The sequence below is a fragment of the Stegostoma tigrinum genome, chromosome 42 (genome assembly GCF_030684315.1).
Source record: "Stegostoma tigrinum isolate sSteTig4 chromosome 42, sSteTig4.hap1, whole genome shotgun sequence".
In the NCBI taxonomy this organism is placed as follows: Eukaryota; Metazoa; Chordata; class Chondrichthyes; order Orectolobiformes; family Stegostomatidae; genus Stegostoma; species Stegostoma tigrinum.
In genome coordinates, this window is record NC_081395.1 from 3,063,890 (window position 1) to 3,088,637 (window position 24,748).

Here is a 24,748-nt window from a genome sequence, read left to right on the forward strand (position 1 = left end):
CTGCACTATGTTGGAAGGTCAGTGCTGAGGGAGCACCGCACTGTGTTGGAGGGTCATTGCTGAGGAGGCCCCGCACTGTGTTGGAGGGTCAGTGCTGAGGGAGCGCTGCACTGTCTTGGAGGGTCAGTGCTGAGGGAGCATCGCACTGTGTTGGTGGGTCAGTGCTGAGGGAGCACCGCACTGTGTCAGAGGGTCAGTGCTGAGGGAGTGCTGCACTGTGTTGGAGGGTCAGTGCTGAGGGAGTGCTGCACTGTGTTGGAGGGTCAGTGCTGAGGGGGCCCCACACTGTGTTGAAGGGTCAGTGCTGAGTGGGTGCCGCACTGTGTCGGATGGTCAGTGCTGAGGGAGTGCCTCACTGTGCCGGAGGGTCAGTGCTGCGGGATGCCGCACTGTTGGAGACACTGTCTTTCAGATGAAACATTAAAGAGAGCTGTCTCCCACTCTCAGGGATTGTTGGGGTGGAGGTGGCGTAAAAGATCCCATGGCCATTATTAGGAGTGCCGTGGTGTTTTCTTGCCGGGGTCCTGAGGCCAATATTTATCCCTCAATCAACATCACTGAAAACAGATGATCGGGGTCATTCTCACATTGCTATGTGTTGAGCTTGCTGTGTGAAAATTGATTGCTTGCATTCCTGCATTACAACAGTGACCCCATTTCAAAAAGAATGTTTTTCATCTATTATGAAATTCCTGGGATGTCCTGAGGAAGTGAAAGGTGTTTTGTGTCAGATGCTTCCTGTCTACACTGACTGGTGCCTCGCCGTGGCTCCCCTGCCAACCTTTGTCATGTCGCAGGTGGGGGAATATACGGGGGAGTTTGAGAGCTGAGACAGCAAGGCATCAATGGGGTGTTAATATTTGGGCATGTTCAGACTGTCAATTTTGACTTTGACTCTGTCCAATCTTCACTGCAGAGGTGTACTGAGTGACTGCTAATTGGGAAAATGTGGTTCAGCTGGGGTACAGGGTGAAGGAAGGAGCTTGGATATCAGGCTGCATCAGAGACACACGATCCAAGCAATAGTGTCTCCATTCCTCAGCAACATGAGCTGCTTTTGAGAGCTGCCTGGACTTGTGCATCGTGTGTGTGGGTGTGGGAATGTTACTCTGAAATTTACTGATTCCAGGAAATGCATTCACTGTCCCCGTTTCAGCACATCCAGCTCTCCATAACAACCTCTTCGGAGACATTTCCGCAGGAGGAGACCACTGATCCCGTTGGGTCTTTTACACATGCACAAGAATGAGGCCATTCTGCCCATCCTTGAGCATGTTCCATAGGAACAGGGCAAGGTTATTCAGCCCCTCTTTGAGGCTGTTCCATAGCACAAGGCCATGCAGTCCCCATCAATCACTTAGATCATGGTTGATCTGTACCTTAACTCCAACTACCTGGTTTGGTCACTTGAGTCAATGACCACTGATCAATCTCAGTTTTAAAAATTTCAATTGGCCTCTGAGTTTTAAGAGTACTATGTCATGTGTGTTGGGGGGAAGAGAGTGTGTGATAGTGAGATCTGGATTTCTACTCCTCTCTGTGTCAAAAATGCCTCCTCATGTCACTCTGCAAAGACCTGACTGTGGATGTAGGTTTTGCTGCCTCATGCCGTGTTTTGGTTGAGACCTGAAATTTGAGCACCTGTCTGCCCTTTCAGGGGGTAGTGAGAACATAGAACATTACAGCACAGTACAGGCTCTTCGGCCCTTGATGTTGTGCCGACCTGTCATACCGATCTGAAGCCCATCTAACCTACACTATTCCATGTATGTCCATATGCTTGTCCAATGATGACTTAAATGTACTTAAACTTGGCGAATCTACTACCGTTGCAGGCAAAGCTTTCCATTTCCTTACTACTCTCTGAGTAAAGAAACCACCTCTGACATCTGTCCTATATCTTTCACCCCTTAATTTAAAGCTATGGCCCCTCGTGCTCGCCGTCACCATCTGAAGAAAAAGGATCTCCCTATCCACCCTATCTAACCCTACGATTATTTTATATGTCTCAATTAAGTCACCTCTCAACCTTCTTCTCTCTAATGAAAACAGCCTCAAGTCCCTCAGCCTTTCCTCGGAAGACCTTCCCTCCATACCAGGCAACATCCTAGTAAATTTCCTCTGCACCCTTTCCAAAGCTTCCACATCCTTCTTATAATTCGGTGACCAGAACTGTACACAATACTCCAAGTGCGTCCGCACCAGAGTTTTGTACAGCTTTACCATAACCTCTTGGTTCCGGAACTCGATCCCTCTGTTAATAAAAGCTAAAACACTGTATGCCTTCTTAACAGCCCTGTCAACCCAGGCGGCAACTTTCAAGGATCTATGTACGTGGACACCGAGATCTCTCTGCTCATCTACACTGCTAAGAACCTTACTATTAGCCCTGTACTTTGCCTTCCGGTTACTCCTACCAAGGTGAATCACCTCACACTTGTCTGCATTAAACTCCATTTGCCATCTCTCAGCCCAGCTCTGCAGCTTATCTATGTCTCTCTGTAACCTACAACATCCTTCGTCACTATCCACAAGTCCACCGACCTTCGTGTCGTCTGCACATTTATTAACCCAGCCTACGCCCTCATCCAAGATAATAAAATGTGAGGCTGGATGAACACAGCAGGCCAAGCAGCATCTCAGGAGCACAAAAGCTGACGTTTCGGGCCTGGACCCTTCATCAGAGAGGGGGATGGGGAGAGGGAACTGGAATAAATAGGGAGAGAGGGGGAGGCGGACCGAAGATGGAGAGTAAGGAAGATAGGTGGAGAGAGTATAGGTGGGGAGGTAGGGAGGGGATAGGTCAGTCCAGGGAAGACGGACAGGTCAAGGAGGTGGGCTGAGGTTGGTAGGTGGATGGGGGTGTGGCTTGGGGTGGGAGGAAGGGATGGGTGAGAGGAAGAACCAGTTAGGGAGGCAGAGACAGGTTGGACTGGTTTTGGGATGCAGTGGGTGGGGGGGAAGAGCTGGGCTGGTTGTGTGGTGCAATGGGGGGAGGGGACGAACTGGGCTGGTTTAGGGATGCAGTAGGGGAAGGGGATATTTTGAAACTGGTGAAGTCCACATTGAAACCATTAGGCTGCAGGGTTCCCAGGCGGAATATGAGTTGCTGTTCCTGCAACCTTCGGGTGGCATCATTGTGGCAGTGCAGGAGGCCCATGATGGATCTGTCATCTAGAAAATGGGAGGGGGAGTGGAAATGGTTTGTGACTGGGAGGTGCAGTTGTTTGTTGCGAACTCAGCGGAGGTGTTCTGCAAAGCGGTCTCCAAGCCTCCGCTTGGTTTCCCCAATGTAGAGGAAGCCGCACCGGGTACAGTGAATGCAGTATACCACATTGGCAGATGTGCAGGTGAACCTCTGCTTAATGTGGAATGTCATCTTGGGGCCTGGGATAGGGGTGAGGGAGGAGGTTTGGGGGCAAGTGTAGCATTTCCTGCGGTTGCAGGGGAAGGTGCCGGGTGTGGTGGGGTTGGAGGGCAGTGTGGAGCGAACAAGGGAGTCACGGAGAGAGTGGTCTCTCCGGAAGGCAGACAGGGGTGGGGATGGAAAAATGTCTTGGGTGGTGGGGTCGGATTGTAAATGGCGAAAGTGTCGGAGGATGATGCGTTGTATCCGGAGGTTGTTAGGGTGGTGTGTGAGAACGAGGGAGATCCTCTTAGGGCGGTTTTGGCGGGGGCGGGGTGTGAGGGATGTGTTGCGGGAAATACGGGAGACGCGGTCAAGGGCGTTCTCGATCACTGTGGGGGGAAAGTTGCGGTCCTTAAAGAACTTGGACATCTGGGATGTGCGGGAGTGGAATGTCTTATCGTGGGAGCAGATGCGGCGGAGGCGGAGGAATTGGGAATAGAACATAGAACATAGAACATTACAGCACAGTACAGGCCCTTCGGCCCTCGATGTTGTGCCGACCTGTCATACCGATCTCAAGCCCATTTAACCTACGCAATTCCACGTATGTCCATATGCTTATCCAATGACGACTTAAATGTACCTAAAGTTGGCGAATCTACTACCGTTGCAGGCAAAGAGTTCCATTCCCTTACTACTCTCTAAGTAAAGAAACTACTTCTGACATCTGTCCTATATGTTTCACCCCTCAATTTAAAGCTATGCCCCCTCGTGCTCGCCGTCACCATCCTAGGAAAAAGGGTCTCCCTATCCACCCTATCTAACCCTCTGATTATTTTATATGTTTCAATTAAGTTACCTCTCAACCTTCTTCTCTCGAATGAAAACAGCCTCAAGTCCCTCAGCCTTTCCTCGTAAGACCTTCCCTCCATACCAGGCAACATCCTAGTAAATCTCCTCTGCACCCTTTCCAAAGCTTCCACATCCTTCTTATAATGTGGTGACCAGAATTGTACACAATACTCCAAGTGCGGCCGCACCAGAGTTTTGTACAGCTGCAGCATAACCTCTTGGTTCCGGAACTCGATTCCTCTATTAATAAAAGCTAAAACACTGTATGTCTTCTTAACAGCCCTGTCAACCTGGGTGGCAATTTTCAAGGATCTGTGTACATGGACACCGAGATCTCTCTGCTCATCTACATGACTAAGAATCTTACCATTAGACCTGTACTTTGCTTTCTGGTTACTCCTACCAAAGTGCATCACCTCACACTTGTCTGCATTAAACTCCATTTGCCACCTCTCAGCCCAGCTCTGCAGCTTATCTATGTCTCTCTGCAACCTACAGCATCCTTCATCACTATCCACAACTCCACCGACCTTAGCGTCGTCTGCAAGTTTACTAACCCATCATTCTACGCCTTCATCCAGGTCATTTATAAAAATGACAAACAGCAGTGGACCCAACACCGACCCTTGCAGTACACCACTAGTAACTGGTCTCCAGGATGAACATTTCCCATCAACTACCACCCTCTGTCTTCTTTCAGCAAGCCAATTTCCGATCCAAATTGCTATATCTCCCACAATTCCATTCCTCCGCATTTTGTACAACAGCCTATTGTGGGGAACCTTATCGAACGCCTTGCTGAAATCCATATACACCACATCAACCGGTTTACTCTCATCTACCAGGGGATGGAATTTTTGCAGGAGGGTGGGTGGGAGGAGGTGTATTCTAGGTAGCTGTGGGAGTCGGTGGGCTTGAAATGGACATCAGTTACAAGCTGGTTGCCTGAGATGGAGACTGAGAGGTCCAGGAAGGTGAGGGATGTGCTGGAGATGGCCCAGGTGAACTGAAGGTTGGGGTGGAAGGTGTTGGTGAAGTGGATGAACTGTTCGAGCTCCTCTGGGGAGCAAGAGGCGGCGCCGATACAGTCATCAATGTACCGGAGGAAGAGGTGGGGTTTGGGGCCTGTGTAGGTGCGGAAGAGGGACTGTTCCACCTAACCTACAAAGAGGCAGGCATAGCTGGGGCCCATGCGGGTGCCCATGGCCACCCCCTTAGTCTGTAGGAAGTGGGAGGAGTCAAAAGAGAAGTTGTTGAGGGTGAGGACGAGTTCAGCTAGGTGGATGAGAGTGTCGGTGGAGGGGGACTGGTCGGGCCTGCGGGACAGGAAGAAGCGGAGGGCCTTGAGGCCATCTGCATGCGGAATGCAGGTGTATAGGGACTGGATGTCCATGGTGAATATGAGGTGTTGGGGGCCAGGGAATTGGAAGTCCTGGAGGAGGTGGAGGGCGTGGGTGGTGTCACGGACGTAGGTGGGGAGTTCCTGGACCAAAGGGGAGAAAATGGAGTCCAGATAGGTGGAGATGAGTTCGGTGGGGCAGGAGCAGGCTGAGACGATGGGTCGACCAGGGCAGGCAGGTTTGTGGATTTTGGGAAGGAGATAGAAACGGGCCGTGCGGGGTTGGGGAACAATGAGGTTGGAGGCTGTGGGTGGGAGGTCCCCTGAGGTGATGAGGTCGTGAATGGTGTTGGATCCAACACCATTCACGACCTCATCACCTCAGGGGACCTCCCACCCACAACACCATTCACAGACTAAGGGGGTGGCCATGGGCACCCGCATGGGCCCCAGCTATGCCTGCCTCTTTGTAGGTTAGGTGGAACAGTCCCACTTCCGCACCTACACAGGCCCCAAACCCCACCTCTCCCACAGCTACCTAGAATACACCGCCTCCCATTGATGACTGTATCGGCGCCGCCTCTTGCTTCCCAGAGGAGCTCGAACAGTTCATCCACTTCACCAACACCTTCCACCCCAACCTTCAGTTCACCTGGGCCATCTCCAGCACATCCCTCACCTTCCTGGACCTCTCAGTCTCCATCTCAGGCAACCAGCTTGTAACTGATGTCCATTTCAAGCCCACCGACTCCCACAGCTACCTAGAATACACCTCCTCCCACCCACCCTCCTGCAAAAATTCCATCCCCTATTCCCAATTCCTCCGCCTCCGCCGCATCTGCTCCCACGATAAGACATTCCACTCCCGCACATCCCAGATGTCCAAGTTCTTTAAGGACCGCAACTTTCCCCCCACAGTGATCGAGAACGCCCTTGACCGCGTCTCCCGTATTTCCCGCAACACATCCCTCACACCCCGCCCCCGCCAAAACCGCCCTAAGAGGATCTCCCTCGTTCTCACACACCACCCTAACAACCTCCGGATACAACGCATCATCCTCCGACACTTTCGCCATTTACAATCCGACCCCACCACCCAAGACATTTTTCCATCCCCACCCCTGTCTGCCTACCGGAGAGACCACTCTCTCTGTGACTCCCTTGTTCGCTCCACACTGCCCTCCAACCCCACCACACCCGGCACCTTCCCCTGCAACCGCAGGAAATGCTACACTTGCCCCCACACCACCTCCCTCACCCCTATCCCAGGCCCCAAGATGACATTCCACATTAAGCAGAGGTTCACCTGCACATCTGTCAATGTGGTATACTGCATTCACTGTACCCGGTGCGGCTTCCTCTACATTGGGGAAACCAAGCAGAGGCTTGGAGACCGCTTTGCAGAACACCTCCGCTGAGTTCGCAACAAACAACTGCACCTCCCAGTCGCAAACCATTTCCACTCCCACTCCCATTCTCTAGATGACATGTCCATCATGGGCCTCCTGCACTGCCACAATGATGCCACCCGAAGGTTGCAGGAACAGCAACTCATATTCCGCCTGGGAACCCTGCAGCCTAATGGTATCAATGTGGACTTCACCAGCTTCAAAATCTCCCCTTCCCCCACCCCATCCCTAAACCAGCCCAGTTCGTCCCCTCCCCCCATTGCACCACACAACCAGCCCAGCTCTTCCCCCCCACCCACTGCATCCCAAAACCAGTCCAAACTGTCTCTGCCTCCCTAACCGGCTCTTCCTGTCACCCATCCCTTCCTCCCACCCCAAGCCGCACCCCCATCCACCTACTAACCTCATCCCACCTCCTCGACCTGTCCGTCTTCCCTGGACTGACCTATCCCCTCCCTACCTCTCCACCTATACTCTCTCCACCTATCTTCTTTTCTCTCCATCTTCAGTCCGCCTCCCCCTCTCTCCCTATTTATTCCAGTTGCCTCTCCCCATCCCCCTCTCTGATGAAGGGTCCAGGCCCGAAACGTCAGCTTTTGTGCTCCTGAGATGCTGCTTGACCTGCTGTGTTCATCCAGCCTCACATTTTATTATCTTGGAATTCTCCAGCATCTGCAGTTCCCATTATCTCTACGCCCTCATCCAGGTCATTTATAAAAATGACAAACACCAGTGGACCCAACACCGACCCTTGTGGTACTTCACTAGTAACTGGCCTCCAGGATGAACATGTCCCATCAACTACCACCCTCTGTCTTCTTTCAGCAAGCCACTTTCTGATCCAAACTGCTATATCTCCCACAATTCCATTCCTCCGCATTTTGTACAATAGTCTATTGTGGGGAACCTTATCGAACGCCTTGCTGAAATCCATATACACCACATCAACCGGTTTACTCTCATCTACCTGTTTGGTCACCTTCTTGAAGAACTCAATAAGGTTTGTGAGGCATGACCTACCCTTCACAAAACCGTGCTGACTATCCTTAATCAAATTATTCTTTTCTAGATGATTATAAATCCTATCCCTTATAACCTTTTCCAACACTTTACCATCAACTGAGGTAAGGCTCACTGGTCTATAATTACCAGGGTTGTCTCTACTCCCCTTCTTGAACAGGGGAACCACATTTGCTATCCTCCAGTCATCTGGCACTATTCCTGTAGACAATGACGAGTTAAAGATCAATGCCAAAGGCTTGGCAATCTCCTCCCTGGCTTCCCAGAGGATCCTAGGATAAATCTCATCCAGCCCAGGGGACTTATCTATCTTCACACTCTGTAGGATTTCTAATACCTCTTCCTTGTGACCCTCAATCCCACCTAGTCTGGTAGCCTGTATCTCAGTATTCTCCTCGACAACATTGTCGTTTTCTAGAGTGAATACTGTTGAAAAATATTCATTTAGTGCTTCCCCTATCTCCTCTGACTCCACACACAACTTCCCACTACTATCCTTGATTGGCCCTAATCTTACTTTCGTCATTCTTTTATTCCTTAAATACCTATAGAAAGCCTTAGGGTTTACCCTGATCCTATCCGCCAACAACTTCTCATATCTCCTTCTGGCTCTTCTGAGCTCTCTCTTTAGGTCTTTCCTGGCTACCTTGTAGCCCTCAAGTTCCCTAACTGAGCCTTCACATCTCATCCTAACATAAGCCTTCTTCTTCCTCTTGACCAGAGATTCCACTTCCTTCGTAAACCACGGCTCCCGCGCTCTATAGCTTCCTCCCTGCCTGACAGGTACATACTTATCTAGGATACACAGGAGCTTTTCCTTGAATAAGCTCCACATTTCTAATGTGCCCATCCCCTGCAGTGTCCTTCCCCATCCTGTGCTCCCTAAATCTTGCCTAATCTCATCCTAATTGCCTTTCCCCCAGCTATAACTCTTGCCCAGTGGTATACACCTATCCCTTTCCATCACTGAAGTAAACATAACAGAATTGTGATCGCTATCACCAAAGTGCTCACCTACTTCCAAATCTAACACCTGGCCGGGCTCATCACCCACTACCAAATCTAATGTGGCTTCGCCCCTTTTTGGCCGATCTACATACTGTGTCAGGAAGCCCTCCTGCACACACTGGACAAAAACTGACCCATCTATAGTACTCGAACTATAGTGTTCCCAGTCAATATCTGGAAATTTGAAGTCCCCCATGACAACTACCCTGTCTCTCTCACTCAAATCGAGAATCATCTTTGCTATCCTTACCTCTACATATCTGGAACTGTTCGGAGGCCTATAGAAAACTCCCAACAGGGTGACCTCTCCTTTCCTGTTTCTAACCTCAGCCCATACTACCTCAGTTGACGAGTCCCCAAACATCCTTTCTGCAACTGTAATACTGTCCTTGACTAACAATTCCACACCTCCCCGCCTCTTACCATCTTCTCTGTTCTTACTGAAACATCTAAATCCCGGAACCTGCAGCAACCATTCCTGTCCCTGCTCTATCCATGTCTCTGAAATGGCCATAACATCGAAGTCCCAGGTACTAACCCATGCTGCAAGTTCACCCACCTTATTCCGGATGCTCCTGGCGTTGAAGTAGACACACTTCAATCCAACTTCTTGGTTGCCGGTGCCATCTTGTGTCCCTGAAACTTTATTTCGGACCTCCCTACTCTCAACCTTTTCTATACTCGAACTACAATTTTGGTTCACATCCCCCTGCTGAATTAGTTTAAACCCACCCGAATAGCCTTAGCAAATTTCCCCCCCAGGATATCGGTACCCGTCTGGTTCAGGTAAAGACCATCCTGCTTGTAGAGGTCCCACCTGCCCCAGAAAGAGCCCCAATTATCCAAGAATCCAAAACCCTCCCTCCTGCACCATCCCTGTAGTCACGTGTTCAACTCCTCTCTCTCCCTATTCCTCGCCTCATAGCATGTGGCACAGGCAACAAACCAGAGACAACAACTCTGTTCGTTCTAGCTCTCAGCTTCCATCCTAGCTCCCTGAATTTCTGCCTTAAACCCCCATCTCTCTTCCTACCTATGTCGTTGGTGCCAATGTGGGCCACAACTTAGGGCTGCTCCCCCCTCCCCCTTAAGGATCCCAAAAACACAATCAGAGACATCACGCACCCTGGCACCTGGGAGGCAACACACCAACCATGAGTCTCTCTTGTCCCCACAGAACCTCCTATCTGTCCCCCTAACTGTGGGGTTTCCAATGACTACTGCTCTGCTCCTCTTCCCCCTTCCCTTCTGAGGAGCAGGGACAGACTCTGTGCCAGAGAGCTGTTCCCCACTGCTTTCCCCAGGTAAGTCATCCCCCCCAACAGTATCCAAAACGGTATACTTATTGTTGAGGGGAATGGCCACAGGGGATCCCTGCACTGCCTGCCAGTTCCTCTTCCGTCCCCTGACCGTAACCCATCTGCCTTTTTCTCGTTAATAAAATGTGAGGCTGGATGAACACAGCAGGCCAAGCAGCATCTCAGGAGCACAAAAGCTGACGTTTCGGGCCTAGACCCTTCATCAGATGAAGGGTCTAGGCCCGAAACGTCAGCTTTTGTGCTCCTGAGATGCTGCTTGGCCTGCTGTGTTCATCCAGCCTCACATTTTATTATCTTGGAATTCTCCAGCATCTGCAGTTCCCATTATCTCTGTCTTTTTCTTGTACCTGAGGAGTGACTACCTCCCTGTAACTCCTCTCAATAACCCCTGCTGCCTCCCGGTAGTGAGGTGGTGTAAAAGATTCTATGCCATTATCAGAAGAACAGCAGTGGGATCTTTCCCCGGCCCCCTGGAGCCATTATTGATCCCTCAACCAACATCACGAGAAACACATGATCTAGGTCATTGTCACATAGCTGCATGCGGGAGCTTGCTGTGTAAATTTGCTGCTGTCTCCCCTACACTATCACAGTGACCAGGCAAAGTATAATGTATTTCATTGGCCGCAGAGAGACTTCAGGCTGGGTGAGATAGTGTGATGGTTAGTCTCTGATCCTCTCCCCATAACAGAGGACAATGTATCTGGAGTGAGTGAGTGGGATCACCAGGACCATCGGCTTTCAGTGCTCGAGCAGAGAGTCCAGCAGCAAGATGACGAGATTACACTGCTTAAATCTGCACTCGCCGATGCCCTCCGTCGCATCTGCTTCTACGACCAGCACTTCTCACTGCTGGAAGCCAGCCACCCCGGTATGTTTCCAATTCCTAATCAACTCGCAATATATTCTGTTATACTGCTCACTCCCCACGCTCACCTCACCACACTCAGCCCCCTGTACTCATTCTCTGCTCTAGCTCCCTGTACTTATCCCCGAGACTCACTCCATGCATTTGCCACCTGGGCTCACTCTGGGGGCATGCTCCCCATACTCACTCCACACACTCGCTCTCTGCTGTAGCTCCCTGTACTTATCCCTGGGGCCCACTCCCTGCACTTGCCACCTGGGCTTGCTCCCCGCACCCACTCCCTGTACTTATCCCTGGGCTCGCTGTCCATCTTCACTCTCCGCGCTCACTCCCCACACTTGCTCCCTGTACTTATCCCCGGGCCCCCTCCCTGCACTCGCTCCCTGGGTCCCCTCCCCATACTCGCTCCCCGTACTTATCCCCAGGCCCCCTCCGTGCACTCACACCCTGCATCTATCCCCGGGCCCACTCCCCGCACTCACTCCCTGTACTTGTCTCCGGGCCCACTCCCCGTAATTGTCCCCGGGCCCACTCCCCGTACTGATCCCCGGGCCTCCTGCCCGCACTCACTCCCTGTACTTATCCCCAGGCCCCCTCCCCGGACTCGCTCCCTGCACCTATCCCCGGGCCCCCTCCCTGCACTCGCTCCCTCTACTTATCCCTGGGCCTCCTCCCCGCACTCGCTCCCTGTACTTATCCCCAGGCCCCCTCCCCGGACTCGATCCCCGTACTTGTCCCCGGGCCCCCTGCCTGCACTCAATCCCTGTACTTATCCCTGGGCTCGCTGTCCATCTTCACTCTCCGCGCTCACTCCCCACACTTGCTCCCTGTACTTATCCCCGGGCCCCCTCCCTGCACTCGCTCCCTGGGTCCCCTCCCCATACTCGCTCCCCGTACTTATCCCCAGGCCCCCTCCGTGCACTCACACCCTGCACCTATCCCCGGGCCCCCTCCCTGCACTCGCTCCCTCTACTTATCCCTGGGCCTCCTCCCCGCACTCGCTCCCTGTACTTATCCCCAGGCCCCCTCCCCGGACTCGATCCCCGTACTTGTCCCCGGGCCCCCTGCCTGCACTCAATCCCTGTACTTATCCCCGGGCCTGGACCCTGTACTTATGCCCGGGCCTGGACCCTGTACTTATCCCCGGGCCCGCTCCCCGTACTTGTCCCCGGGCCTGGACCCTGTACTTATCCCCGGGCCCGCTCCCCGGACTCGCTCCCTGTACTTATCCCCGGGCCCCCTCCCTGCACTCACTCCCTCTACTTATCCCCAGGCCCACTCCCCGCACTCGCTCCCCGGGCCCCCTCCCCGCACTCACTCCTTGTATTTATCCCCGGGCCCAATCCCCGCACCTGCCCCCGCACTCACTCCCTGTACTTATCCCCGGGCCTGCTCCCCGTACTTATCGTCAGCCCCCATCCACGCGCTCGCCCCCCACACTCACTCCCTGTACTTATCCCCGGCCCACTCCAGGCAGTCACTCCCCCTACTTATCCCCGGCCCACTCCCCGTACTCATCCCCGGGCCCCCCATCCCGCACTTGTCTCCGCACTCACTCCTTGTACTTATCCCCGGGCCTGCTCCCCATACTTATCCCCGGGCCCCCCTCCCCGCACTCACTCCCACTACTTATCCCCAGGCCCATTCCCCGCACACACTCCCTGTACTTATCCCCAGGCCCACTCCCCTCGCTCACTCCCCGTACTTATCCCCGGGCCCACTCCCCGCACTCGGTGCCTGTACTTATCCCCAGGCCCACTCCCCACACTCACTCCCTGTATTTATCCCCGGGCCCGCTCCCCGCACTCACTCCCTGTACTTATGCCCGCACTCACTCTCTGTGCTCGCTCCCCACCTCACTCCCTATACTTATCCGCGGGTCCCCTCCTCACACTCACTTCCCGTACTTATCCCCAGGCCCACTGCCCGCACTCGCCCCTGCTCTCACTCCCAAGCTCTCTTGTTCCATGCACTTGTTCCCTGTGCTCGCCTCTTGCTCCGCACCTTGCAACCTCCCCACTTGTTCTCAGTCTGCTTCCCACACACATTGTCCTCCTCACTCCCTGTGTGCTCCCCCTGGCTCTCTCCCATCAGGAAGGACAGGATGGAGGAAGAGGAGCAGGAAGAGGAAGAGGAGGGTATGTGGGAGACAAAGGAAGGTATGAGGAGGAGGGTCAGTGGGAGAGAAAGAGGAGATACAGCAGCGGTGCCTGGAGAGGGAGCAGGAATGGGGGTGCAGGAGTAGGAGGAGGAGAGGGTGGTGGAAGGGGGAGGGAGGAGCAGGGGAGATGGGAGCAGAAGGGAAGGGAGGTGAAAGTAGAGCTGAAGTAGGCAGAGGGGGAAACTGGAGGACATGGGAAAAGACAGGATGGTGGACGGACAAGGAGGATGAGGGGTTGCAGTCAAAGGTGCCGATTGTTGTCAGGGAAAGGGTTGGGAGTGAGGTGCCATCAGTTTGGACATTGACTCCAGACAGGGAGGTGAGGTGAGGGGTGGGCTGTTTTGGGATGGCGTTGGAACATTTGTGTGATAATTCATTTGGAGATTTGAATGTAGTTTCAGAACTGGGAAAAGAGATGAGGGATGTTCAGGTGGCGAGCACGTCTTCAGGTATGTGTGTGAGAGAATTGTGTAATAATCTTTTTGCTTCCCTCTCTGTCTCTCTCTCTGTCTCTCCATCTGCCTGTCTCTGTTTTGCTCCCTCTTTGTCTGCCTCTTTCAGGAAATCACACTTTACAAAGTGCTTTCCCTACTGTGGGTCCATCTGGGCGGTCCAGTGCGACAAGGAGCCAGTCTTTGAGTTCAGCCTACGATTTATTGCGTCATACTGGAGATACTAGTACAAGGTACAAACTGACTCCTGCTCCATTGCTCTCTGTAACCTGTGTCCTCAATTCAGCAAGGGCTGATTGCCAATTAGTCCAGTCCACACGGACCCAACTTTTTCCAGCTCACCTCCTGACTTCCACAAAGCCTGTCCCACCATCTACAGGGCACAAGTCAGGAGTGGGATGGAATACTCTCCACTTGCCTGGATAAGTGCAGCTCCAACAACACTCGAGAAGCTCGACACCATCCAGGACAAAGCAGCCCCCACTCAATCAACACCACATCTACAAGCATTCACTCCACCCACCACGGACGCTCAGTAGCAGCAGTGTGTACCATCTATAGGATGCACTGCAGCTACTCTCCAGGGCTCCTCTGAAAACATCTTCCAAATCCATGACTAGGAACATCACTGAAGTCACAGGACATTGGAACACATCCCCTGCTAGTTCCACTCCAGTAAATGAGTTTATTAGATGTGGATCTTGGGTTGTCGAGAAGTGTCAATGCCTTTATCCCTAAATCCTGATCAGTAATCCCTGTGGATGGTGTTGCATTGTGCTGTTTGTCTGTCTCCAGCACCCAGGAAATTCTGGTCTATGAAATGCGCCCAGTGACCTACAGATAAAAGGGGTTTCACTATCAGATGTGGTGGTGGGGAGAGGGATAGGGTGGCGTTATGAGATAGCTGTGAATTGTGACTGATTTGTGTGTTTAATTTCTTTCTTTATCATGTACCATCTGCAGTTGTAAACACACAAAGGAGAGGAAAGTCCAGGGGATTGAGGCGTTATACCAAGCGCGTGTACAACAATCCAGGGGTCAGGCTGCACTGGCAGTGCATTCAGGGCCCCAGGACTCAGAATCCACAGTCAGGCATTCACTAGCTCCACAGTGCCTGTCCCACTGTGAACTTCATCCCTACCTGATCCAACCGCATGCATCAGTCCAACAACCTGCTGGAGACCACAAGCAACCGCTGTGCTGCCAGGAGAGTGCAAAGAGCCCAGGATCCTGGCCTGCTGCCCAGGCCACTCAACTTCCAAACAATGGTGAACCCAGCTGGCAGCTTTGTGAAGGTGCCACCCTCCCAAACCACTCAGGAGAGCCTGGAGGCCGATCTCAGTTTGAGCCAAGTGCCCAATGGCCTGCCAAGTTGTCCACGTGCTACCTGAAGGACGAGTCGAGGCTCCAATCTGCGGAAATACATTTGTATACGCAAGGACAAGATACATTTCCAAAAGCAGGGACCAACACTGACCTGGAAACAGCTCTCGAGAATGCCCATCCTATCTCCCTACTCCTATCTCACAGTCCTACCTCCCAGAATATCATTCAGCAATATTCTCAGTGCCCACCCAAACCTCAATCAAACAAGAGTCTAGACCAGCAGGATAAGCATTCAAGTCAGAGCCCAGATGAGCAAGATCTGTCTCCTGTGGCTTCTCTGGATTTGTATCAGAGCCAGCCTATGGCAGAGGCTCTTTCTCAATCTCGGGCCAGTCCAGAAGCAGTCCCTCCAGATGCATCTCTGAGCCAACCAAGCAATGAAGTCCATGCTGTGGCCATCAATGCAGAGATTTCTCACTGTCTACAACAGGAACACTCAGCACCTCTCACAGCCAGACCTGAGTCTGCTCAGGATGAACAAACAACTGAAGGATCTCCCTCAGTAGCCAGTCTCGATGTCTCTCAGACTCCGTCTCAAACACAGTCTGAACTGGTGACCAAAATCCTGCCATGTCTCCAGGAAAGTCAGGACGAGCTGACTTCTCAACCTCAGGGCCCTCGCAGTGTCAGCCAAGCTGCCCAACAGAGTCCCAGGAACTGCATCTCTTCATCATCACCTGTCGTGACCAACTCTGGCCTCAACAAGAAAGTTCTGTGCGTTGGATATTAGCTCTAGTGTTATCTGTGTGGGTCAACTCTTTGGTACTGCTGGGTGATTGGAGGACTCCCACCAAGTCCCAACACCTTTGCCCAAGCACCCTTTAACACACCCCCAAAAAAAAGGTCACTGTCACTCAGCAGTTTCAAATCTCCTAGCATTCCTCTTTGCCTGACAATTTTCCTTTCATCTGTCAATATGACTGAACGTTTTGCACAGGTCACTAACAACCATTTGTGATCTGATATTGAGGGAGCTAAGATGGACCTGGAGTAATCCAATTGTAGTGTCTCCTCGATTGATTACAGATCTGACGCAGTGGGTTTATGTAATCAAGTGTCATCCTCTGGTAATCAAGGCATATTGGTGCTGAGGATAACACTTCTTCATCTGTCATCATCTGGCCTGGGTGTAATGTGGAGGCAAAATCCCAATCCAGCTGCTAGCTCCATGTAAAGGGCACAGAATAGCTCAATTAGTCAGTCTCCAGCAAGAAAACTCATTGCATATGCAGAGAGAGTGTTTTTTTGTTTCTGGCGACAAGATATGTATACATACAGGTCAGCCTTTGGAGGTATGAGAATACCACCACTTCACTCTACCTTTAAGCTCCTATGTTTAGTCAGGGTTTGCATTTGTTCAAGGGATCTGGGGTTCGGTGGCCAGGCCCAGCATTTATTACCCATCCCTAGCCGCCAAGATGTGTCAACCACATTGCTGAGTCACAGGTAGGCCAGACCGAGTAGGTACAGCAGCTTTCCCATCACTAAATGATGTTAGTGACCCAAGTGGGGCTTTATTGACAACCATCTCCATGAAGCTAGATTTTAATTTATCTCTTGGAGGGGAGAGGGGGGGGGAATTGAGGCAGACTGGGAGAATGGGGACATTTCACCATTGTCAGTAGAGTTTGAGACAGGAGTTATGGATATTGAGGTATGATTGACAGCACATCCTTGGACTGACAGGTGTTGACAGACTGAGAAGGGAGAGAGGTCCCTGATCTACAACACTGATATCCCTCTTTTCCTTGATTGGGTTGGGACTCCGGCTAAAACTTTAATCATCTAAACAGTCCCTGAAACTGGAGAATTGGAAATAGGAATGAATATACTCGGAGCAGAGTACGCAGAACTCTGGCCTGGACAACAGTTGGCTAATTTTGGGATGTTGGGATTTCTCACACAGCTATGAACATTGTTTCTTACTAACTTCTTTCTAACCCATTAAAACAGATGCATGACTAATGCATGTCAAATTCCAATCACTCCTCAATGAAAATCTAATCAAATCCTGTCTGTGTTTGGGGAAAATGGAGTGACCTTAGCCTGAACTAACAGGGTCTGGTTTTCTGCTGCTTACTTCAGGAGAGACTCAGCCAGCATCAGAGATTATTGCCACTTTGTGCAGAGGGCAGCTCCCTGCTGTGTCTGAGCAAGCAGCAGGATGGGAGCCTGGTTTCATTTGGGCCAGGGCTGCTGGGAATGACTGACACCTGAAAGATCTTGGAGGGAGTGCAGAGATTGCTGAAACCTCCATTCTCTACAAACCAATGCAATTCACTAACACGCCGGAAAAACTCCAGCTCCACATGCCATGAGATGGACCATCCCTCATGTTGTGTTGAGCTAGTTTATCTGTATCCTAACCTTGGTAACAGCTTCTCTGTAACCTGATTCTGGGTATTTGGCTTGGAATGCATGCCTCCCCTCCTGATTAACATCTTTCCTTACCTTGCCTTTGATTTTAACCACATTTTTCTAAAATATGTTCTTTAGTTTAAGACGCTGCAGCACTTCAGATAAACTTGGAACACCACGAGACAGGGCCACGGAGAATGGAAAACCCAAACTTGTAAGAAAATCTGCTTCCTCTCTGAATCTGATGACAAAATCCAGGAATGTGGACAGGTCAGTAGATTAGATCATTTCCCTTTTCTCTCTCACTTCCCATGTCTCTTAACTCCCGCTGCTGCCCCTCTCTGTGTCTCTCTTTCTATCACTCACTCCCACACCCAATCTGTATCCCTCTCTCCTGCCTCTATCTCTCCCTCCTCCTCTGAGCTGCCGACCATCTGTCTCATTCATAAATGCTCTAACCCCTTCTGGCCTGGCTCCACACCACCTTCCCCACCTCCCCCTCTCGCCTGCCTGCCACATCTCTGGCCTCCCTCTGATGGGAGTTGTAAGTTTCGATGATGATATTGTTCGGAAAGGGTCAGATTCTAACCATCGCCGCCTCTGAAACAAATAAAAGGGTTTTTAAAAAAGTGATAAATGGTGCTTGGTTTGAGAAAGAAAGCCACCATTATTTCCTCACAGCTGCTAGTGAAATAAATTCTTCAGCTCTTGGGAAGTGAATGTGGACACAGAATGTGAAGACTGTCAAGCTGTGGGGGTTTCTTTGGACAAGTGAATCAATTTTGCAGAATAAATACCCTATTCAAAATTGACCTTTCAACAAATATGTTACTGAATTATTTAAGTTTTAATCTTCTGATTTCTTATCTCAGACAGCAGCACGTTGTCCTGAGCTGGATTCCCACAGTACTGAATGTCTTCTGGTTAATACTCATGTTAGCCAATACAGTGGAAAGTTGTTTGACCCTTGGGCCATCACACAAACCCAATCCTGCCCCAGATACAGTACTCACATCAGCTTGGGACCTACATGGGGTAGGCTGGATTATGATCTAAAGCCACAACCCTAGCTGGTTTCCCGCTCCAGCACCATGCTCTAGCCCCTGTCCCTCTTACCCACTACCAACAATTGCTAGTCCAAGGGTACTAATCCTCATTGCTGCCCAGTGAGTGCCAGCTGTGCCTCAATGAATCAGATTTATATGCAGTTCAAAAAAAACCGTTTCTCTGAATTTTCTGTCCATTAACAAATCCTCCATCCATGCTAATACAAAACCCCAACTCCATAAACTTGTGTGTTAACCTTATAGAATCACAGAATTTTTCCATGAAGAAAGCAACCCAGTTAGTCCTAGCTTCCAGCCCTATTTCCGCAACCCTCTAACTACATCATTTCAAATTTATATCCAGTTCCCTTTTGAAACCACCTATGGAATCTGCTTCCATCACTCTGCTGGGGAGCACATTCCAAATCCTGAGGAAGTTTCAGTTCTGAGGAAGGGTCACCGGATCCGAAACGTTAACTCTGTTTTCTCCTCCACAGATGCTGCCAGATCTGCTGAGCTTTTCCAACAACTTTGTTTTTGTTCCAAATCCTAACAACTCTCTGAGTAAAGGAGGTTCTCCTCATCTCACTCCTAGCTCCCTTGTTGACAGTCATAAAATTGTGACTCCTAGTTACTGAAATACTAACTATTGGAAACAGAATATCATTTTCTAGTCTGTCAAATTGTTCATAATTTTGAACACCTTAATAAGGTCACCTCTTAATATTCTCTGCTCCATGGAGAATAAGCACAATCTTCTCTTGTATCTAAAATCCTTCATTCTTGGCATCATTCTAGTAAATTTCGATTGCAGTCTTTCCTGGGCTTAACATCCTTCCTTAAATAAAGTGCCCTGAACTGAATACAAAACTCAAAATGTGGTCTGACCGATGATTGTAGAGATGTAGCATCACTTCCTTGCTGTTATACCCTATGCCTCTCTTTATAAAACCAAAGAACCTATCAGTCTTTTTAACAACTGTTTCAATTTTCTTGGCCAACTTCAAAAAGATTATGCACTTGGACCCTGAGGTCACTCTATTCCCGAATGCCCTTCAAAGTTGAGCCTGTATCATGCCTCTATGCTTCTTCTACCAAAATGCATTACCTCACATTTCTCTGCATGAAAGTTCATCAGCTAGGTGTATGCCCATTTGGCGAACTTGTCAGTGTCCCTCTGAAGTTGCTCAGCGTCATCCTCACAATTCACTATTCTCCTGAGCTTAGTATCATCTATAAATTTAGAGATCTTGCGCTCAACAGTCATCTCCAAATTGTTTATGTAAATCAGAAAAAGCAAGGGCCCGAACACCGATCCCTTGGAACGCCACTTTCAACTTGTCCATTTGCCCATTTCTTAAACAGCAGTGTGACGTTTGCGATAGTCAGTTACTGTGTTCAGCAAAGCCTTGAAAATTTCTGTCAATGGCTCTGTGATTTCCTCCCTTACTTCTCTCAGCAATCTAGAATGCATCCCATCCATGCCTGGCAACTCCTCTACCTGGGGTGCCCTTTTCTCCTAATTCATTCACGGGCTGTTGCTGGCTAGATCCGCATTTATTGTCACATGTACGCCAATCCAGTAAAGGATGTCCATTTCCTTCCCTAAAGGAGACAGGTTTCTCTGACGATCAGCAATGGTTAGGCTACCCCCGTGTTTATTTCCCATGGATAAAAGTCTCTCAAGTATCTGACTCCACTACCACTGCCGGCAGCGCATCCCACACGCCCACCACTCTCTGTGTGAAGAACCTACCTCTGACATCTCCCCTGTACCTTCCTCCAATCACCTTAAAAATATGCCATCTCGTAATAGTCATTTCCGCCCTGGGAAAAAGTCTCTGGCTGTCCACTCTATCTATGCCTCTCATTATCTTGTACACCTCTATCAGGTCACCTCTCATCCTCCTTCGCTCCAATGAGAAAAGCACTAGCTCCCTCAACCTTTCCTCATAAGACCTACCCTCCAGTCCAGGCAGCATCCTGGTAAATCTGCTCTAAAACTTCCACTTCCTCCTATAGTGAGGCTACCAGAACTGAACACAATATTTCAAGTGTGGTCTAACCAGAGTTTTATACAGCTACAGCTGCAACCTCACGGCTCTTAAACTCAATCCCCTTGCCAATGAAAGCCAACACGCCATATGCCTTCTTTACAACCCTATCAACTTGGGTTGCAACTTTGAGAGATCTATGGACGTGGACCCCGAGATCCCTCTATTCCTCCACACTGCCTAGAATCCTGCCATTGATCCTAAATTCTGCATTCAAATTCGACCTTTCAAAATGAATCACTTCATACTTTTCTGGATTGAATTCCATCTGCCACTTCTTTGCCCAGCTCTGCATCCTGTCAATGTCAAACATTCTAGCCCTTCCACTTTCTCATCCACAAAGAGATCACAAAGAGCAGAGGTCGCAGAATGTGGAACACCACTGGTCACCGAGCCCCAAGCTGAATACTTTCCATCTCCTACCACCCTCTGTCTTCTACTGGGGACAGCCATTTCTGTACCAAACAGCCAAATTTCCCTGAATCCCATGCCTCCTTACATTCTGAATGAGCCTACCAGGTGGAACCTTATTGAATGCCTTGCTAAAATCCATATCCACCACATCCGCTGCTCTGCCTTCATCAACGTATTTTGTCACGTCTTCAAAGAATTCAGTAAGGCTTGTGAGGCATGACCTACCCCTCACAAAGCCATGCTGACTATTTCTAATCAAACTGTGCTTTTCCAAATAATCATAAATACCATCTCTCAGAATCCTCTCCAATAATTTGCCCATCAATTGATATGAATTAGGAGCAAGAGAAAGCCGCTGAGTCTTCAAGCCTGAACCCCATTCAATAAAATCATGGCTACTAACCCCTGATAACATCACACTACCTTGCTTATCATGAATCTCTCCACCTCTGCCTTAAAAATATTGAAACATTCTGCTTCTACTGCCTTTTGAGCAAGAGAGTTCCACAGCCAAATGACAGAAAATATTTCTCTTCATTTTTGTTTTAAATGAGTGACTCCTGGATTTTAAATGGCGATCTCTAGTTCTAGATTCTCCCACAAGAGGAAACATCATCTCCACATTCACCCCGTTAGGATCACTTGGGATCTCACAAGTCTCAAATAGTTGCCTCTTTCTCTCCTAAACTCCAGTGGATACAAACCCAGCCTGTCCAACCTTTCCTCATAAGACAATCTGCCCATTCCTGTTATCAGACATAATGGGAACTGCAGATGCTGGAGAATCTGAGACAACATGGTGTAGAGCTGGATGAACACAGCAGGCCAAGCAGCATCAGAGGAGCAGGAAAGCTGACCTTTCTGGCCTAGACCCTTCTTTAGAAATGGGGGAGGGGAAGAGGGGTCTGAAATAAATAGGGAGATGGTGAAGGCGGATTGAAGATGGATAGAGGAGAAGATAGGTGGAGAGGAGTCAGACAAGTTAAAGAGGCGGGGATGGAGCCTGTAGAGGTGAGTGTAGGTGGGGAGATAGGGAAGTGATAGGTCAGTCCAGGGAGGATGGACAGGTCAAGGTGCAGGATGAAGTTAGGTAGAAAATGGGGGTGCAGCTTGTGGGAGGAGGGGATAGCTGAGAGGAAGAATGGGTTAGGGAGGCAGGGATGAGCTGGGCTGGTTTTGGAATGTGGTAGGGGGAGGGGAGATTTTGAAGCTTGTGAAATCCACATTGATACCATTGGGCTGCAGAATTCCCAAGCGGAATATGAGTTGCTGTTCCTGCAACCTTCGGGTGGCATCATTGTGGCACTGCAGGAGGCCCATGATGGACATGTCGTCTAAGGAATGGGAGGGGGTGTTGAAATGGTTCGCGACTGGGAGGTGCAGATGTTTATTGCGAACTGAGCGGAGGTGTTCTGCAAAGCGGACCCCAAGCCTCCGCTTGGTTTCCCCGACGTAGAAGAGACCACAACGGGTACAGCAGATGCAGTATACCACATTGGCAGATGTATAGGTGAACATCTGCTTGATGTGGAAAGTCTTCTTGGGCCTGGGATGGGGGTGAGGGAGGAGGTGTAAGGACAGGTGTAGCACTTCCTGCGTTTGCAGGGAAAAGTGCCAGGTGTGGTGGGGCTAGAGGGGAGTTTGGACCAGACTGGGGAGTCACAGAGAGAGGGGTCTCTTCGGAAAGCAGACAAGGTGATGGGAAAATGTCTTTGGTGGTGGGGTCGGGTTGCAGATGGCGGAAGTGTCGGAGGATGATGCATTGCATCCAGAGATTTGTGGGGTGGTAGGTGAGGACAAGGGGGGATTCCTTTTTGGTTGTTATTGCGGGGAAGGGATGTGAGGGATGAGTTGTAGGAAATGCAGGAGACACGGTCGAGGGTGTTTTCGACCACTGTGGGGTGGGATGTTACGGTCCTTGAAAAACGAGGACATCTTTGATGTATGGGAGTGGAATGTCTCATCCTGAGAGCAGATGCAGCAGTGGCGAAGGATTTGGGAATAGGGGATGGCATTTTTGCAGGAAGGTGGGTGGGAAGAGGTGTATTCTAGGTAGCTGTGGGAGTTGGCGGGCTTGAAACGGATATCAGTTTTTGGGTGATTATAAAGTGTGAAGCTGGATGAACACAGCAGGCCAAGCAGCATCTCAGGAGCACAGATCTCAGGTGCTCCTGAGATGCTGCTTGGCCTGCTGTGTTCATCCAGCTTCACACTTTATTATCTTGGATTCTCCAGCATCTGCAGTTCCCATTATCAGTTTTTGGGTGGTTGCCTGAGGTGGAGACAGAGAGGTCCAGGAAGGGGAGGGAGGTGTTGGAGGTGTTAGAGGTAGTCCAGGTGAACTCTTCCCCTCCCCCATTTCTGATGAAGGGTCTAGGCCCAAAACGTCAGCTTCCCTGCTCCTAAGATGTTGCTTGGCCTGCTGTGTTCAACCATTCCTGTTATCAGTTTGGTAAACCTTCTCTCAGCTGCCTTCAACAATTTACATCCTCCCCTCAATCAAGAGTCCAATACTGTACACTCCACTCCAGATGTGGTCTCACCCTGTTTAACTAAAGCATAACTTCCCTGACTTTGTATTCAATTCAAGAAAGGAGGGAGAGAGAAAAAGGAAATTATAGACCGGTTAGCCTGACGTCGTCAGTGGTGGGAAAGATGCTGGAGTCAATTATAAAAGATGAAATTACGACTCATTTGGATAGCAGTAACAGAATAGGTCAGAGTCAGCATGGATTTACGAAGGGGAAACCGTGCTTGACGAATCTACTGGAATTTTTTGAGGATGTATCTATGAAGATGGATAAGGGAGAACCCGTGGATATAGTGTACCTGGACTTTCAGAAAGCCTTTGATAAAGTCCCGCATAGGAGATTGGTGAACAAACTTAGGGCACATGGTATTGGGGGCAAAATACTGAGTTGGATTGAAAATTGGCTGGCTGACAGGAAGCAAAGAGTAGTGATAAACGGGTCCCTTTCAGAATGGCAGGCAGTGACCAGTGGAGTACCACAAGGTTTTGTGCTGGGACCGCAGCTGTTTACGATATATATTAACGATATAGACAAAGGCATTAAAAGTAATATCAGCAAATTTGCTGATGACACAAAGCTGGGTGGCAGTGTGAAATGTGAGGAGGATGTTATGAGAATACAGGGTGACTTGGACAGGCTAGGTGAGTGGACGGATGCATGGCAGATGCAGTTTAATGTGGATAAACGTGTGGTTATACACTTTGGTGGCAAGAACAGGAAGGCAGATTACTATCTCAATGGAGTCAAGTTAGGTAAAGGGGAAGCACAACGAGATCTAGGTGTTCTTGTACATCAGTCAATGAAAACAAGCATGCAGGTACAGCAGGCAGTGAAGAAAGCTAACAGCATGCTGGCCTTCATAACAAGAGGAATTGAGTATAGGAGCAAAGAGGTCCTTCTGCAGCTGTACAGGGCCCTGGTGAGACCGCACCTGGAGTATTGTGTGCAGTTTTTGTCTCCAAATTTGAGGAAGGACATTCTTGCTATTGAGGGAGTGGAGCGTAGGTTCACGAGGTCAATTCCCGGAATGGCAGGACTATCATATGTTGAAAGATTGGAGCGACTGGGCTTGTATACGCTTGAGTTTAGAAGGACGAGAGGGGATCTGATTGAGATGTATAAGATTATTAAGGGATTGGACACTGTGGAGGCATGAAGCATGTTTCCGCTGATGGGGGAGTC

General features: G+C 50.1%; 1 protein-coding gene across 5 annotated transcripts in view; it reads left to right on the forward strand.

The window, feature by feature from the left end:
- eml3 (EMAP like 3) overlaps positions 1-24,748 on the forward strand; it is a 90,730-nt gene that overhangs the window by 25,982 nt on the left and 40,000 nt on the right. For 4 of the 5 annotated variants that reach the window (XM_059641639.1, XM_059641637.1, XM_059641638.1 and 1 more), the window contains 4 exons: positions 10,988-11,167; positions 13,887-14,010; positions 14,741-15,877; positions 17,660-17,791. In XM_059641639.1, the coding sequence (XP_059497622.1) occupies positions 10,988-11,167; positions 13,887-14,010; positions 14,741-15,877; positions 17,660-17,791 (1,573 nt within the window). The remainder of the gene's footprint in view (positions 1-10,987; positions 11,168-13,886; positions 14,011-14,740; positions 15,878-17,659; positions 17,792-24,748) is intronic. The other variant, XM_059641641.1, reaches the window with a different exon arrangement.